Source organism: Hemitrygon akajei, chromosome 9, assembly GCF_048418815.1.
Source record: "Hemitrygon akajei chromosome 9, sHemAka1.3, whole genome shotgun sequence".
Lineage (NCBI taxonomy): Eukaryota > Metazoa > Chordata > Chondrichthyes > Myliobatiformes > Dasyatidae > Hemitrygon > Hemitrygon akajei.
Genome location: NC_133132.1, coordinates 82685626 through 82701640, shown reverse-complemented (window position 1 = coordinate 82701640; position 16015 = coordinate 82685626). Strand labels below are relative to the sequence as shown.

The following is a 16015-nucleotide window of genomic DNA, read 5'->3' as shown; positions in this document are numbered from 1 at the left end:
GCAAATAGCAATAAATTCCACTCTGACTTTTGACTTTGCCTACCTGGGCAATTTCTAGGTTTCCACACTGCACTAATAGAGGTGTCAGTCTCCAGATCACACTGCAGGAGCTAAGATTGCTTTCAAGTAGTAACATTTACTGTCTGCAAGCATGGAAGCATGGGCACGGGGAATGCAGGTAGTGTTTTCATGAGGGAAACCAGTCAGCAACACATGGCCCTGAGAAGTATGAAGATCTAGCCAGAGTTTTCAGGTGTTGGCGCAGTAAGAAATGGGTATACTTATATATGGAGATCTCTGTGTAGAAAGTGCAGGGAGAGAGGGGCTACTGAGACTAATGAGAGGCTTTTAAATAAGGGTGACAGTTTTATTAGACGAGGATATCAGTAATAAGAGATGGTACATGGACATAACTTGGGAAAGTTCGGATAGATAAGTTTTAGGTAAATTTTATTCTACTGAAGCTGCAAGGCTATATTCCTTTGGAAGTAACTCAAGCTTAGATGAGGGTATCAGCGTCAGCTGAGTTGGGTCAAAGTGCACAAGGGCAATGGTACATGAGTATAAATAGTTGTGCATGGTAATGGAGAGAGGAGATTATAGAGACTGAATCCAAGGATACTGCTAGCCTCAAACATCTGAATTACTGCAGACCACTGACCCTGCAGCCTCCATACAGAAAAAAAATATATAGCTTTCTGTGAATTTCTAATGCAACACTTTCTGGAGTGTGTATTTCAATGTCCTCTGCTGTACTTAGAAAAAGACTTAGGAAGCAGGGAAATGTTGAGCGAGGGGTCATTGGAGTGTATGAGGAGAGTACTCTTTTCCTTCTCACTCGCCGCAACTCTTGAGTTCTTTTAAGTGCATCAGTCATTCCCTAAAATGTGTAGTTGTTCCACTGGTTGGACAAACGGGTTGCTTATTTGACAACATTTCATAGAAGGTAGAACATAGAATATTATAGCACAGCAAAAGCCCTTTGGCCCTTGATGTTGTACTGGCCTTTCAATCTACTCTAGGATCAATCTTGCCCTTCCTCCCTACATAGCCCCCATTTTCTCATTATCCAGGTGCCTACCTAAGAGTTTCTTAAATGCCCCTAATGTATTTGACTCTACTACTGCCCTTGGCAGGGTATTCCACTCACTCACCACTCTCCATGCAAAGAACCTACCTTTGGCATTCCTCCTATACTTTTCTCCAGACACCTTAAAATATGTGCCCTGGTATTAGCCATTTCCACTGCAGGAAAATATCTCTCTGGCTGTCCACTCATCCTATTATCTTTCCCAATATGTAAAGTTGGAAAAGAGCTAACAGTGCAACTTCATCTTTCCAATCTAATCCAATGTTGAAAGGAAATAGAATGCATAGTAATAGAATTCTTACATTAATCATTACTTTGTGTCAGAGAAAACACAACATAGGCATTGTCTCATACATCAATTTTTCACAATTCTGACTCCTTTCCCAGATATAGGTTATTTTTAATTTTGGTTTTACCCTCGACTATTGTCGTATTTAACTCTAGCTGTCAAATTTAAGGAATTGTCCTTTAATTGATTGCCTAGCATGTGCAGTTGGGGACAGAATCAATGCAGCATATAACTTGGCTGATCAAGAAATCACTTAAATTTGCTTCTGTGCTTTTGCAAACTGTTTTACTCATAAGAAATAGAAACAGCAAATATCAGAATAGCTCAGAACAACACAGCTGAAAGAGTCAACATTTGAAGAAATTTCATAATTAATGCTTCTGTTTATTACTTTAACAATGGGACTGAAAATTAAAAAAAAGCTGTTTGACTTTAAATAGCAGAGCAAGAAAATTAATTTATATATAATTTTACAAGCTTTCAAAAGGCATATTCTCAGCAAAAGTAATTTGCTTACAGTGAATTCTACTGCTTGGAAGGTGGTCAGAATTGATTAAATATTAACTTTCAAAAGAGAATTGTATCTCCTTAGAGAAAAAAAGAACCTCTAACATGCAAATTGGTAGCTCTTCGGAAGAGTTGACCGAACCAAGGTGCGCTAAATAGTTTCCTTCTTTGCAGTATGATTTTACATGAATAAGAGAGAGTAAAGAAGTCGAATTTTTTAATATTGAAGTTAACAGATCACCAAAGCTGTAGTGTATTTTATGGAATTAATCTGTTAGAAGGGATTCAAAGTTGTCTGAATGTAGGGGATGAATCCTACTGGGAGAGCACTAAATTATATTCTCTACAACCTTTTAAAGTATATTTAAATACAGAGCCTTGACATAGAATTATTTAAATTGTATTTACAATGAATCTGTAAATAAAGAGTGGACATCTGGAGTCAGAAATCAAGAGTAATAGGATGTAATTTTCCAGAACGACAAAACTTTGTGTCCCTTTTACTTTTAGGAATGAATATATTTGCATGCTGAGCTTCCCGATCTGTAAATCATTCAGTGCCACAGATTAGTGGCTTGTCCACATTTGGTAGTAATTTCCTCAGAGCACGCTCTGAGCGGCTCTATACCATAATCATTTTAGTGGTCTATTAATAGTTGAAGTTCCCATGTCAGGCTGGTCTTCAGTTACAGAACTGTAATTTTCCTTCCTTTTTGTTAGTGAAGCATGAACAGACCCTACCAGTACAGCCTGTGTTTGTAATTGAGCCTGCAAACAGCTGTAAAATCTCATTTACATGAATGAAAACAGAAAGAAGTATTGGACAATTTGTACAAAAGCCCTAGGGTTGCAATTTTTCCAGCCTGATATCAGAACTTTCATGCATCCTTTTAAAAGGTTTCATGAAATCTCCACCATTTTATGATTGATGTTGAAAGTTCAGAGCACCAGAGCCAAGATTTGAAAGCAACCCAAATGAAAGAGTCTAGGGTCAATGTGATCTCATTTTAGTTTCAGGTTGGCACGAGGAAAACACAGAGCACCTGTGGCCGACAATAAACTGGCAGCTTCACTTGGACCAGAAGGGCACCTGATGTGAGTAAACTAAAATGTCAAGCATGGGCCACTCCACCATTTTGGAGGTTAAGACATATTGCTTGAGTAGTAGAACTGGGTAACGTTAGTCTGCAGCTGCAACCCCTTCTCCACCAAATATTCGGAAATTATACATCTCAGAATGTGGACCATAGCAGCTTTGGTAATAGTATTGAGCTGAATACATTGATCTAATCTACTCTGTTCATGAACTTCTTCCAAAATACTAATTGAATATTATTTCAAGAGTCTCCATTCTCAAGTTCAAGTTAGTTGTAATCTGACTACATATATACAATCAAATGAAACAATGTCCCTCGGGACCATGGTGCACCTATAATCAATATATATATCAATCGCACAGAGCAAATAAGACAAAATGTTACCTTAAATAAGTTAATAAAACATATTTCAAAATGCATGTGAAGTGTGTGGCACAGGTAAACATTCTACAGTACAGTAAACAGCTCGTTGTCCTGGTGATGATCCTCGGTGGTGGCAAGGTGTTTCTCAGTCTTACAGCCTGGGGAAAGAAGCTGTTACCCAGTCTGGCAGTCCTAGTCCTGATGCTCCCTGACAGTGGTGGGTCAAAGAGATTGTGGATGGGTGGTAAGGATTCTTTGTAGGGTCCTGAAAAAGAGCTATCCCTGGAGTCTTACCAAGAACTTAAATGTACTTGAGAATAAATATCAATCAAATGTATGAAATGGATTGTTCTGGCCTGAGAGAACTCGTTTCTGAAAATTGGAGCAACACACACAAAATGCTGAAGGAATTCAGCAGGACATTTATGGGAAAAAGTACAGTCAACATTTCGGGCCGAAACATCAACTGTACTTTCTTCCATAGATGCTGCCTGACCTGCTGAGTTCTTCCAGCATTTTGTGTATGTTGCTCAGATTTCTAGCATCTGCAGATTTTCTCTTGTTTGTGAAAATAGGATAGTGCTTTATTGACATCACAAGAACTTTGTTTGCTACAAAAATTTTTGGGGCGATCTCAGGTTATGAAAGATGTTTTAAAAATGGAGGTCTGTCTTTCTTTAATGGTCTCACATGCCTCTTGATAAGTAATTACCATAAATTTGGTAGTTCAACATGGACTGAGTAAGTAGCAATCTAGGAGGAGTAGCCATCCTGGAATGAGTATCAACTTATTAGCACCACTTATTTGTTTTTTGAGGATGTAACTATGAAAATGGACAAGGGAGAGCTAGTGGATGTAGTGTACCTGGACTTCCAGAAAACTTTTGATAAAGTCCCACATAGGAGATTAGTGGGCAAAATTAGGGCACATGGTATTGGGGGCAGAGTACTGACATGGATTGAAAATTGGTTGGCTGACAGGAAACAAAGAGTTGTGATTAATGGGTCCCTTTCGGAATGGCAGACTGTGACCAGTGGGGTACCACAAGGTTCAGTGCTGGGACCACAGCTGTTTACAATATACATTAATGATTTAGATGAAGGGATTAAAAGTAACATTAGCAAATTTGCTGATGACACAAAGCTGGGTGGCAGAGTGAAATGTCAGGAGGATGTTATGAGAATGCAGGGTGACTTGGACAGGTTGGGTGAGTGGGCAAATGTATGGCAGTTGCAGTTTAATGTGGAAAAATGTGAGGTTATCCACTGGTGGCAAGAACAGGAAGGCAGATTACTATCTAAATGGAGTCAAGTTAGGAAAAGGGGAAGTACAATGAGATCTGGTGTTCTTGTAACATCAGTCAATGAAAGCAAGCATGCAGGTACAGCAGGCAGTGAAGAAAGCTAATGGCATGCTGGCTTTTATAACAAGAGGAATTGAGTATAGGAGTAAAGAGGTCCTTCTGCAGCTGTACAGGGCCTTGGTGAGACCACACCTGGAGTATTGTGTGCAGTTTTGGTCTCCAAATTTGAGGAAAGACATTCTTGCTATTGAGGGAGTGCAGCGTAGGTTCACAAGGTTAATTCCCGGAATGGCGGGACTGTCATATGTTGAAAGATTGGAGCGACTGGGCTTGTATACACTGGAATTTAGAAGGATGAGAGGGGATCTGATTGAAACATATAAGATTATTAAGGGATTGGACACACTGGAGGTAGGAAGCATGTTCCCGCTGATGGGTGAGTCCAGAACTAGAGGCCACAGTTTAAGAATAAGGGGTAGGCCATTTAGAACAGAGATGCGGAAAAACTTTTTCACCCAGAGTGTGGTGGATATGTGGAATGCTCTGCCCCAGAAGGCAGTGGAGGCCAATTCTCTGGATGCTTTCAAGAGAGAGTTAGATAGAGCTCTTATAGATAGCGGGGTCAAGGGATATGGAGAGAGGCCAGGAACGGGGTACTGATTGTGTATGATCAGCCATGATCACAGTGAATGGTGGTGCTGGCTAGAAGGGTCAAATGGCCTACTCCTGCACCTGCTGTCTATCGCCTATCGTCTACCAAGCCAATTTATCAATTTTTATTTTTTTCCAGTCCTGAAGAAGGGTCTCAGCCTGAAATGTTGACTGTTTACTCTTTTCCATATATGCTGCCTGGCCTACTAAGTTCCTCCAGAATTTTGCATGTTCCATGAAATCCTAATTTTTCTTCTTCAGATCTTCCTAATACGAGATCTCCCTAATACTTAATATCTAGTTAACGCTATATATGTATTTAGTAGTGTTAAGTAGCTACTGAGTGCATTGTGTATAGTCAAGACTTTAATCTCTGATGTCAGTGGTAAGCAATTTCCAACAGATCTAGTTACTACCCCAGCTGGCTGATGGTGGGCTGAAGGCCCAGGTTTTGAGTCAAACTCCATAAGATGAAGTTCATGACTGCTGCAAGAACTGAGAGAGGAGAATCAGGCAAAAATCCAGAAGAATAAATGTTTTGGAAAAGAAATCAGTCCATAGTTATTAGTGTTAAACAGTGTTTACACTGTTTCAGAAATGCAGTTGAATGAAAGGGCACTAGGACCATGGGGAGTAGATTGCTGGCAACAAGCAATGCTCTCAGTAATGTCATCGCAGATGTCCCTGATTAAGTATGACAAACTAAGGTGGGGGAGGGTGGCTTATTAAACCCAATGTGTTTAAGGTGATGAGTTAGATGTTAGTGAAGTGTAGTTAATGTGCAGGTGTGCTAAACTGCCTTTGGCTGACCAATTTGAGTTCGTGCACAGAACAAGAGACAAGAAATGCAGGCCTTGATTGGAAAAGGTTTACAATACTGAACTAGAAGTACTTCACTATCTAAAACTCCACAATATGTTGAGAAATTATGCTGTAGTTCAGGTAAATTGGCTTGAAGTCTGAATGTTTCAATAATAGGTGAGTAGGGATAATAGGGTGGCTAGTGAGATGCTAGGTCCCCTTGGAGATCAGCAGTGCTGGGTGAGACTTGTAACAAATCTCTCTCTTTAGGGTTTGCTGAAGAGAAAATCATCGTTGATCAAGAGATAGAGAAACAAATGGAGATATTTTGGAGGATGTTCACTTTAGCAGGGAGGAGGTATATACAGTCTTATGGTGTACTAAGATGACTAAATCTCCAGGAGCTGATTGAGCGCATCCTCAGTCTTTATGGGAGGCTAGAAAGCAAATTGTGGAGGTCCTTGCAGAAGTACTTGCTTCATCATTAGCCACTGGTGAAGTTCCAGCAGACTGGAAGATGGTTAATGTGTTTTAAAACGAGATGAAGGACAAGATAGGGAACTCCAAACCGATCAGCCTGAAGCAGTAGTGGGGAAGTTACTGGAGGGACTTCTGAGGGTCTGAATCTACTGGCATTTGGATAGACAGAATCTGATTAGGTGGAGTCAAATCACAAACAAGAAAATCTGCAGACGCTGGAAATCCAAGCAACGTGCACAAAATGCTGAAGGAAGTTGGCAGGCCAGGCAGCATCCATGGAAAAGAGAACAGTTGATGCTTTGGGCCTTTGTCAGGACTGGGGAAAAAAAGAGGAGTTAGAGTAAGGAAGTGGGGGAGGGGAGGAGGAACCACAAGGTGATTGGTGTAACTGGGAGGGGAGGAAGGGGTGAAGTAAAGAGCTGGGAAGTTGATTAGTGAAAGAGGTACAGGCATGGAGAAGGGGGAATCTGATAGGGGAGAACAGAAGGCATGGAAGGAAGAGAAGAGAAGGGAAGGAGCACTAGAGGGAGGTGATATGCAAGTAAGGAGATGAGGTGAGAATGGGGAATGGTGAAAGGGGTGTGGGCATTACTGGAAGTTCAAGAAATTGATGTTCATGCAATTAGGTTGGAGGCTATCCAGATGGAATATCAGGTGTTGCTTTCCAACCAGAGTGTGGTCTCATCAGGACAGATGACGGAGCATTGGTGCTCAGTGAAGCAGTCTCCTCAATATACAGAAGGGGACAATATGGCATTCTGCATGGGACGTCTTGCTTAACAAACCTTTTCAAAGTTTTTAGAAGAAGAAACCATGAAGATAGATGAAGGTGGGGCAGTGGATATTGCCTATTTGGACTTCAGCAAGGCCTTCCACAAAGTTTTGCATGGTGGGCTGGTCAGGAAGTGTCAGTTCCATGGAATTCAGGGAGAGTTAATTGGGTGAATTCAAAATTGGCTCAGAGACTGGAAGCAGATGTAATAGTTAGGAATTGTGTCTCAGAATGGAGACCAGTGTCTACAGATGTGCTGCAGGGGCTAGTGCTGGGACCCTTGTTATTTGGTTATTTGTTATTTATACAATGCAAGTTTGCAGATTACATGAAATTAGGAGGTGTTGGTGATAGTGACCATTATTGTTGATTCCCAGGGGATCTTGAACAGTTAGAGAAGTGGTCCAAGGAATGCAAATGGATTTCAGTGCATATCTGTGAAGTGATACATTGTGGAAAGTCAAAACAGTATAGGATGTACTATGAACGGTGGGACACTAAGGAATGTAATGGAACAGAAGGACATTGTAGTGCAACTTCATAATTTGTTGAAAGCAGTGTCACAGGTGGACAGGATGTTGAAAAGGCATTTAGCATGTGGATCATCATTCAGGGAATTTGAGTATAGGAGTTGGGACATTATGTTGTAGATGTTGGTGAGACCACATTTGGAGTACAGCATACAGTTCTGGTCACCCTATTCTCGGAAAGACATGGTAAAACTGGAAAAGGTACAAAAAGGATTCATGGGGATGTTGGCAGTACTACAGAGCCTGAGTTGTAGGGAGAGGCTAGACAGTTTTGGTCTTTAATCCTTGGAATGTAGCAGAATGAGGTTAACCTTCTAGAAATGCGTAAAATGATGGGAGGGATAGATAAGGTGAATAACGACAGTCTTTTCCCCAACAGCGAAGAGTTCAAATTAGGGGACATAGACTTGGGGAACAATTCAAAAGTACTTGAGAGGAACTTTTTCCACACTGACGATGCTTATTATATGGCTTGGGCTGCCAAAACAAGTGGTTCTGACAGGAACAATGGTATCATTTAAGAAGCACTTGGTTAGACATATGAAGAGAAGGGGCTAAAAGGATATGGGCCAAATTCATGAAGTTGGGAGTAGCTGGGTGAGCACTGTTGTTGACATAGAGTCCTTGGGCTGAGTAGCCCGTAGCTGGGCTGAGTAGCCCGTAGCTGTGCTGAGTTGCTCTGACTCTTAGACTTTGTGTATCCCGTCAAAGGGTCCTGGACATTACAACAAGGTGTACCTTGTGATTTAGAGATTCACCAGGACCGCAGATAGGAGATCTGAGAAGTACGGAAGTTGCTAGGAACAATTGAATGAGCCTGAATGTAGCCAGTGGTTGTTAACTCAATGGGAACATCTGCAATGTAGTCAATTTCCTCTTCCCCACTCTACCTGCTCCTTTCTGATGAAAGATAACAATTAAAAGTTTTGTATCCTTGAGTGACCTTTCTAACACAGCACAAAGTAGCAAACTGATATGGTGGAGATTAGGTACATCCTGAACTAATTCTGAGGCTTGGAAGCTGATCATGACTGTGACCCTGATTTCCCATGGGCATTGCCTTCCTGTAAACACATTGGGCTGTGCTTGAGGCTGTAGGAGGTCGCAGTTCTTGTTGACAATGAGAGTGGTTTGTGTTGCCTCTTTAAATAGTACTGTTTCAAGGGTATAAAAGTGGTCAAAGTTGTCAATTTTTACACCCACAATGTTGAAAATTACATCAGAAATGAACTGATGTTGATATATTTTGAAGGATTTGTGTGACGGGGAAAATTATGCCAGGACAAATGAAGATCTTGCTGGGAAGTTCAGTGTTGGATTTCCCAATGGATTTAAAAAGGTTTGGAAATGGGCACAATATCACTATTTTGTGTGGAGCTAATTTTTCAGTTATGTGTGATGTTTTGTTTTTGAGTTACGTCATTGAATTTCCATGGTCTGATCTACTTCCTACTCCTTGGCAATAGCAACCATCAGTCAATTCATTCACATTGTGAACAGTCTCCAGGATGAATTGCTCTCCTCCATGCCTGATGGTGTTCTGAAGGTTGTGTTTTTACACTCCTCTGGTTTCTCTCCCTGTAACTGACTGCTGTTATTACTGTAATTTCTCAACTGTAAAATTACTTGCTGCTACAAGCCTTGCATATTCCCTTTTGTTAGTTTCCCTTCTATAAACATTATGATTACCTTGTGTCAAACGTTTATGCCTGACTTCACCACTGGAGCCCTGTCTCTCTTGTGTGGTAGCATTCTTGCTACTGAGTTGGAATGTTGTAGATTTTCTTTCATGAGATATGGATGTTGTTGAGGAAATCTTCATTTATAGCTCATCCTTCATTGACCATGGACTATTAGATGATCTCAGATCTCAGTGAAGAACTGATCACATTGCTGTGTGCCTGCTGTTCCATGTAGGCCTGACTCAGTACTGAAGAAAGATCCCCTTTCCTGAAAATTAGTGAAAAATACGATGACAAAATAGACTTCAAACGCTGTAATCTGGAATGAAAGAAACACTGGAAGGAAAAATTTTGGACCCAAAATGTCAATTGTCCATTTTCCCCTCCCAGATACTGCTTAGCATTTTGTCTTTTCTTTTATTCCAGATTCCAGCATTTGCCATCGCTTCTGACTCCACAACACCCGAAGAACTGAACAGGTCAAGCAGCATCTGTGGAGGCAACAGGTATCAGATGACATTTCAGTTTGAGAAACCTGCACTGGGATTAGTCATAGAGTCCATAAATTTACGACGGCACAGAAACATACGCTTCAGTCCATCTAGTCTGTGCCAAACACTGTCCCCTCTTAGCTGAGTGGGTGCACTCCTGCTCACGTAGCCTTTGTGGCTGCACAGCTGAAATGTTCTTTTATATCATGTTAATATAATTTTGGAATTTTATTAATACTATTTTGAAATTGTGCTGCTGTAATTTTGAAATCTATGCTAATGCAACTGTGAAGTACCCAGCGATTAATTATGTGTTAATGAATATAATGCATAAATGTTCTAAATGATAAATGTACTACAATCTTTACTTTGAAACATTTTAGAGGTTCAACAAATATGCATTGTCAGTGATTCAAGTTACAACACGTTTACAAGTTGTAACAATAAACACAATATGAAAGTTGAAAGCTCATTGTTCATAAACAGCTGGCCCGCTGAGCGCCAATACCTTCTAGTCAAAATATTTTACTTTTGCCATTGTGCCTGTCAGTTGTTCTGACTGTCTGACATTGTTCTCTTGTGCTGCGAGTTGTGGTTTGTGGTTGTTTGATGTGAAAAATTCTATATTCTGACATTTCTGGTAAGTAATCTTTCAAAAAAAGTATGATCTAATAGGAATTTTTAAATTAAAAAGTTGAGTATAAGGTAAAAATTTGTTTATATAAAATTGTTTGCATGACTATTTGCACAAAAGCATTGCATCAAAAATATCACAGCAGTACTATGATTTCAAATTTGTTATTTCTGAGAAAGTTAAGACTGGGTCAACTAAGCCAGTCACTGACATGTTGAACTATGTGCTTAGAAATGAAGAATTTGAAGAACTGTCAATTCTTGTTGATGTTGCTGGAAGTTTTCAAGCTTCTCATGCTGACTGCTGATTTAATTCCAAAGACTGTGGATTCAGTCTTAGGAATTAAATGAAATGCAAATCCAGAAACAGACTAGAAGTGGAACATTTTGGATGATCTAATGTGAATAAAAATGCATCTTTCATCTGAATGCAGAATTAATCTGGACGGAACTTGTAGACAATTCAAAATAAAGACAGACAAGAAAAAGTTCATGAAACATGAAAGATTTGCTTTGTACCGTTTTATTATACCCTTCAATTAATAAAATTAAAAGTATGTGATTTTCATTTATCATTCTAAATAATTATAGTATGCATATTGCCAAAAAAAAGCACATTTAAATTGCTACGCAGTTTTCAGGCCATGTGGTTTTCCTGATCAGACAATGGTTGGTCTGTGCAGCTGTACATCAGAATAGAAAAGGCTGTACAAAAAATTTAGAGGGAATATTGGTGTCAAACTAGTTATCTGCCTGGTTCCATTGAACAGCATGCAGATCATAGCTCTCCATACCCCGCTATCCCCCAATATGTACCTATCAATTTTTCTCTATCAAAATTTCTCTTAAATGTTGAAATTGAACCTGCATCCACATCTTCCACTGGCAGCTCATTCCACACTCTTGGCGCCCTGTGAATGGGGAAAAAAAATTCCACCTCATGTTCCTCTTAAACATTTCATCTTTCACTTTTAACCGATGACCTCCAGTTCTAGTTTCTCTCAACCTCAGAGGAAAAAGTCTGCTATCATTTGCCCTATCAATACACCTCATAATTTTGTTTACCTTTATCAAATCTCTCCTCATTCTTCTATGCTCTGAAGAATAAAGTCCTAACTTATTCAACCTTTCCCTATAACTCAGGTCCTCAAGTTCTGGCAGCATCCTTGTAAAATTTTGCTGCATTCGTTCAATCTTATTGACATATTTCCTGTAGGTAGGTGACAAAAAATGGACACAATATCACCTAATCGGATTTTAATGAACCAATCGCAGATTGCATAATTGGTAACCAATAGAAATGGCACATGGACGGGCACACACACGCACACAACACAGGACACATGAAAGACGAACAATGTAGATCACCCACACTTCATTTGAAGTTGCACTGACGATGCTGCCTAGCTGGGTAATGAAACATCTGCAAGCTAACAAGCCAGCTCGGTGAGCCACTCAACAACAATGGACACAATACTACAAGTCAGGCCTCACCAACATCATGTGCAACTTCAACATAACATTCCAATTTTTGGACTCAATACTTTGACTTATGAAGGCCCATGTGCATAAAGCTTTCTTTGCAGCCTCGTCTACTTGTGATGCTACTTCCAAGGATATGGATCTGTGTTCCTAGATCCCTCTCTTCCACTGCACTCCCTACCACTCACTGTGGAAGAACTACCCTTGTTTGTTCTCCCAAAGTACAATATCTCACAATTGCTCTGCAAAACAAGACTGGGAGGGAAGAGGAGCGATTGCAATTATTTAGCAGTACAAAGGGAGGTGAGGGTGGGAAAAGAGTTTGGTATATCATTAGGTAGAATCTAAAGAAGAGGGGACAATGGGTAGATGGAACACAATGGAGGGAGGTAGGGCTGTGGAGGAGATGGGAGACATGAACATGAGAAGAAAACTAGGGGAGTGTGTAAGCAAAGCACTGGAGATGATGGTTACTTGAAATTGGAAAATTCACTGTTCATACCATTGGGTTGCAAGCTACTCATGCAGAATATGAGATGTTGAGCCATATAAGCTTTTAATGGCAAACAGTAGTTCCACCAGTGAATGCCCATTGTTGGATCATTAGTCCAATTTCCTGGATTATCACCCCAGTAATGTAACCAGTATGTTGTCCTACCTGCTCCAGAGATCTGAGCCCCCCAAAATGCAGCCTGAGTGTATGTTTCAATGCTTGGTGAGTGATTTACCATTGCTAGTGCTTCAGATGAAACAATCAGCTAAGGCCGAGCATATGGTCTCATGTCCAGAGTGGGGAAAAAAAAGTCCCAAAATACTCCTTTTGAAAAGAACAGGGGAAATTATTCCCTCTGTCCTGCCAATATTTATCTCTCATCAACATCATTAAAACAAATTATCTGCCCGCCATATATTGCTTGTGCAGGATGATGCTTGGAGAAAATTGGCGTCTGTGTTTGTTGCATTACTATGGTGACAACAATTTGAAAGGCACTTCACTGGCTGCAAAATGCTTTGGGATGGTCTGAGAATGTGAACAGCATTATGTAAATGCAAGTCTTCCTGATACTGTTGAAATATCGTTGAACTTCCTTGCAGTGATCTATAAGTATCACTTTCTGTTCTGGCATAAGATGTTTTAAGTACAGATGGTTCAAGTTTGAAACTCTGATTTCACTAATCTAGTGCCTGTTCACTGGAGACTGGTTTTGTGGAAATGTATTGCAATTTCCTACAAAAGAATCTGCTTGTGATTTCTGTAGATTTCTAAAGAAAGGCATTTAAAACAATAACAGATGTGCTATCAGTACTGAAAAACACTGGCTTTTTCTAATTCACTAGATCTTGATGTAAATAGTGCACTGATTAATTCAGGATAATTCCTCATTTGCCCCGTTTTCCCATGAATTATTTAATACATTATTTTATCACTCCAGGTCAAAAATGTGTTACGTAAATAAGAGAACACAAACATTTGTGTGAAATTTCTTGGTCCAGTATATTAACAGAGCATTGATGTGTATTAATTCAAATTGAAACTAACAATGGAAAAAAAAGGATTTTTCAATGAATGAATTTGTTTACCAGTAGTATTGTTTTATGGCTAACTTTATCAGCTTCTCTCTTGTAAGTTTTTAATGAGGGATTCTGTGCGCTGCCTGTACTGCCACATGACAGTCATATTCTGAAGTACATCATTCAATGAGCAGCATTGGGACAGAACAAGTAGCAGGCTTCATGGTCCATCATACTAACTCTACCGTTCATGGATAATCTTTTTGCTGTCCTTTCCTGCTTGGTACATTGGAACCCAGAAAGGTATTATTCTTCAAATCAGGAATATGATTTTATTTGGCATTTTAAGATGCTGGTGCCACATTTTCTGCATATCTATGTGTGTATGCTAGAAATTATATTATTCCACAGTGCTCAATCAACTTCAGTTTATAAAAATGATGAGAGGAGCATTCTCTAGCAGAGAACTGCCTGGAGTATTACGGATACAAGAGATTCTACAGATGTTGGAGTTCTTGAGTGATACACACAAAATGAATCGGAATCAGGTTCAAATATCATAAGATTTGTTGTTAGGCTGCAGTACAGTGCAGTACATTACCATTTACAGTTATATAGATAAATGAGTGCAAAATAAGAGCAAAATAGTGTACTGTGAGATGGTTCGTTGTGCAGGTCAGGCAGCATCAATGAAGGGGAGTAAACAATCGATGTATTCTCTTGAGCCCCTTCTGCAGAACTGAAACACTGTTTATTCCCTTCTGTTGATGCTCCCTGATCCGCTGAGATCATCCAGCATTTTGTGTGTGTTTCTGTAACATGGGCTCTTCACGTCAGAATAGAAAAGGCTATTCCGTATGCATTTTACAGCTCTTTGAGGTAGACAATTGCAAGGATTCATAACCCTCTGGGGAAACTTGTCTTAGACCCTCAAAATCTGTCCCCTTAACATCCCTCCTACATCTCCATCCATTAACCAGAGACTATGCTTTGTATTCTGGACTCTACCAGCCAGGGCAACATCCTTTCCTATGGCTAGTGTATCCAGGTATGAGAAATTCTCCTGACGAAGGTTCTCAGCCTGGAATGTCGACTATTTACTCTTTTCCATAGGTGTTCCCTGACCTGCTGAGTTCCGCCAGCATTTTGTGTGTGTGTCATTGTGAAATTCTCCCTATTGTTTTAGAGCCCTTTTACTCATATTGCAGGGTCAGCATGCCATGATAGGAGTGGAATTCTCCATTTTTGGATTACTAATTCAATACCACAGTGCAATGGCAGCTGCAACATTTGGTACAGATTAAAGTAGGGAAGGTAACTTAATTCTATATCAGCTTCCAGATGAATAAAAATCAGATTCCATGTGTGCCATTACTCAGAGAAATGTCAATGCTTATTGCATTGGGAGATAGGATTATTTTGTGAATTCTTGTCAAACATCTTCTCTCTAGTCACTATGGAATTGTAGTTTCATGATTGCTATTTTCCTGTTGTCACTTCTCTTTAAGTCAGTCCAAAATTGTTGGATGGACATTTATTTTACCATGTCAACAGTTCTGGAATATGGGAACCTCAATTACTTTATAACTTGAGAAATGCAGCAAAAAAGCACAATGTCCTCTTAAACCATTGCAGCATCTTATGTTTGTTTATTTATTGACATACAGCATGCAGTAGGCCCTTCTGGCCTTTTGAAACCATGCTGCTCAGCAATCACCTGATTTAACCCTAGCCTAGTCACAGGAAAATTTACAATGACCAATTAAGGAACCAACCAGTACATCTTTGGACTGTGCAGAGAAAATCAGTGCACCTGGAGGAAACCCATACAGTCATGGAGAACAAACAAACTCCTTATAGGCAGTGGCAGAAATTGAACCCAGGTGACTGGTACTGCAAAGCATTGTGCTAACCTCTACACAGCGTGCCACCCCATGAATAGGAAGGACCCCTTAATCATGGGTTCTCTTTGGATATGACCTTTGATTTGTCAGCATGCTGATGAATATTAGAAGTGGGAGTCAAAACAGACCATCCAGTACTTTCATTCAATAAGGTCTTGACAGATTTAGCCATCAATCTCAAATTCACTTTTCTGTCTGATTCCTCATCACCTTTAATCTATGGCACAAAGAATTATTCATCTCAGGTTTGGGTATGCTTAGTGATTCATCTCTGGGTTAGAGAATAACCAAGACATGTAGATCTCAGCTCAGAAGTAGGTGATTACTTTTCTTCGTTGAGATAATGCCTTCAAGTTTTAGATTCCTCTACCATGTCAAATGGCATTAACTTTCTCAGATTCTTGTTCCATTAATATCTCCTCTCATT

At 39.9% G+C, this 16015-nt stretch overlaps 1 protein-coding gene across 1 annotated transcript in view; it reads left to right on the top strand.

Annotated features, from left to right (window-relative positions):
- Positions 1–11195, top strand: part of sim1a (SIM bHLH transcription factor 1a) — a 115598-nt gene extending 104403 nt beyond the window's left edge. The window contains exons 11-12 of the mRNA XM_073056465.1: positions 2898–2981; positions 9993–11195. Of these exons, the coding sequence (XP_072912566.1) occupies positions 2898–2980 (83 nt within the window). The 3' untranslated portion in view covers position 2981; positions 9993–11195. The remainder of the gene's footprint in view (positions 1–2897; positions 2982–9992) is intronic.
- The last annotated feature ends 4820 nt before the right edge of the window (positions 11196–16015 follow it).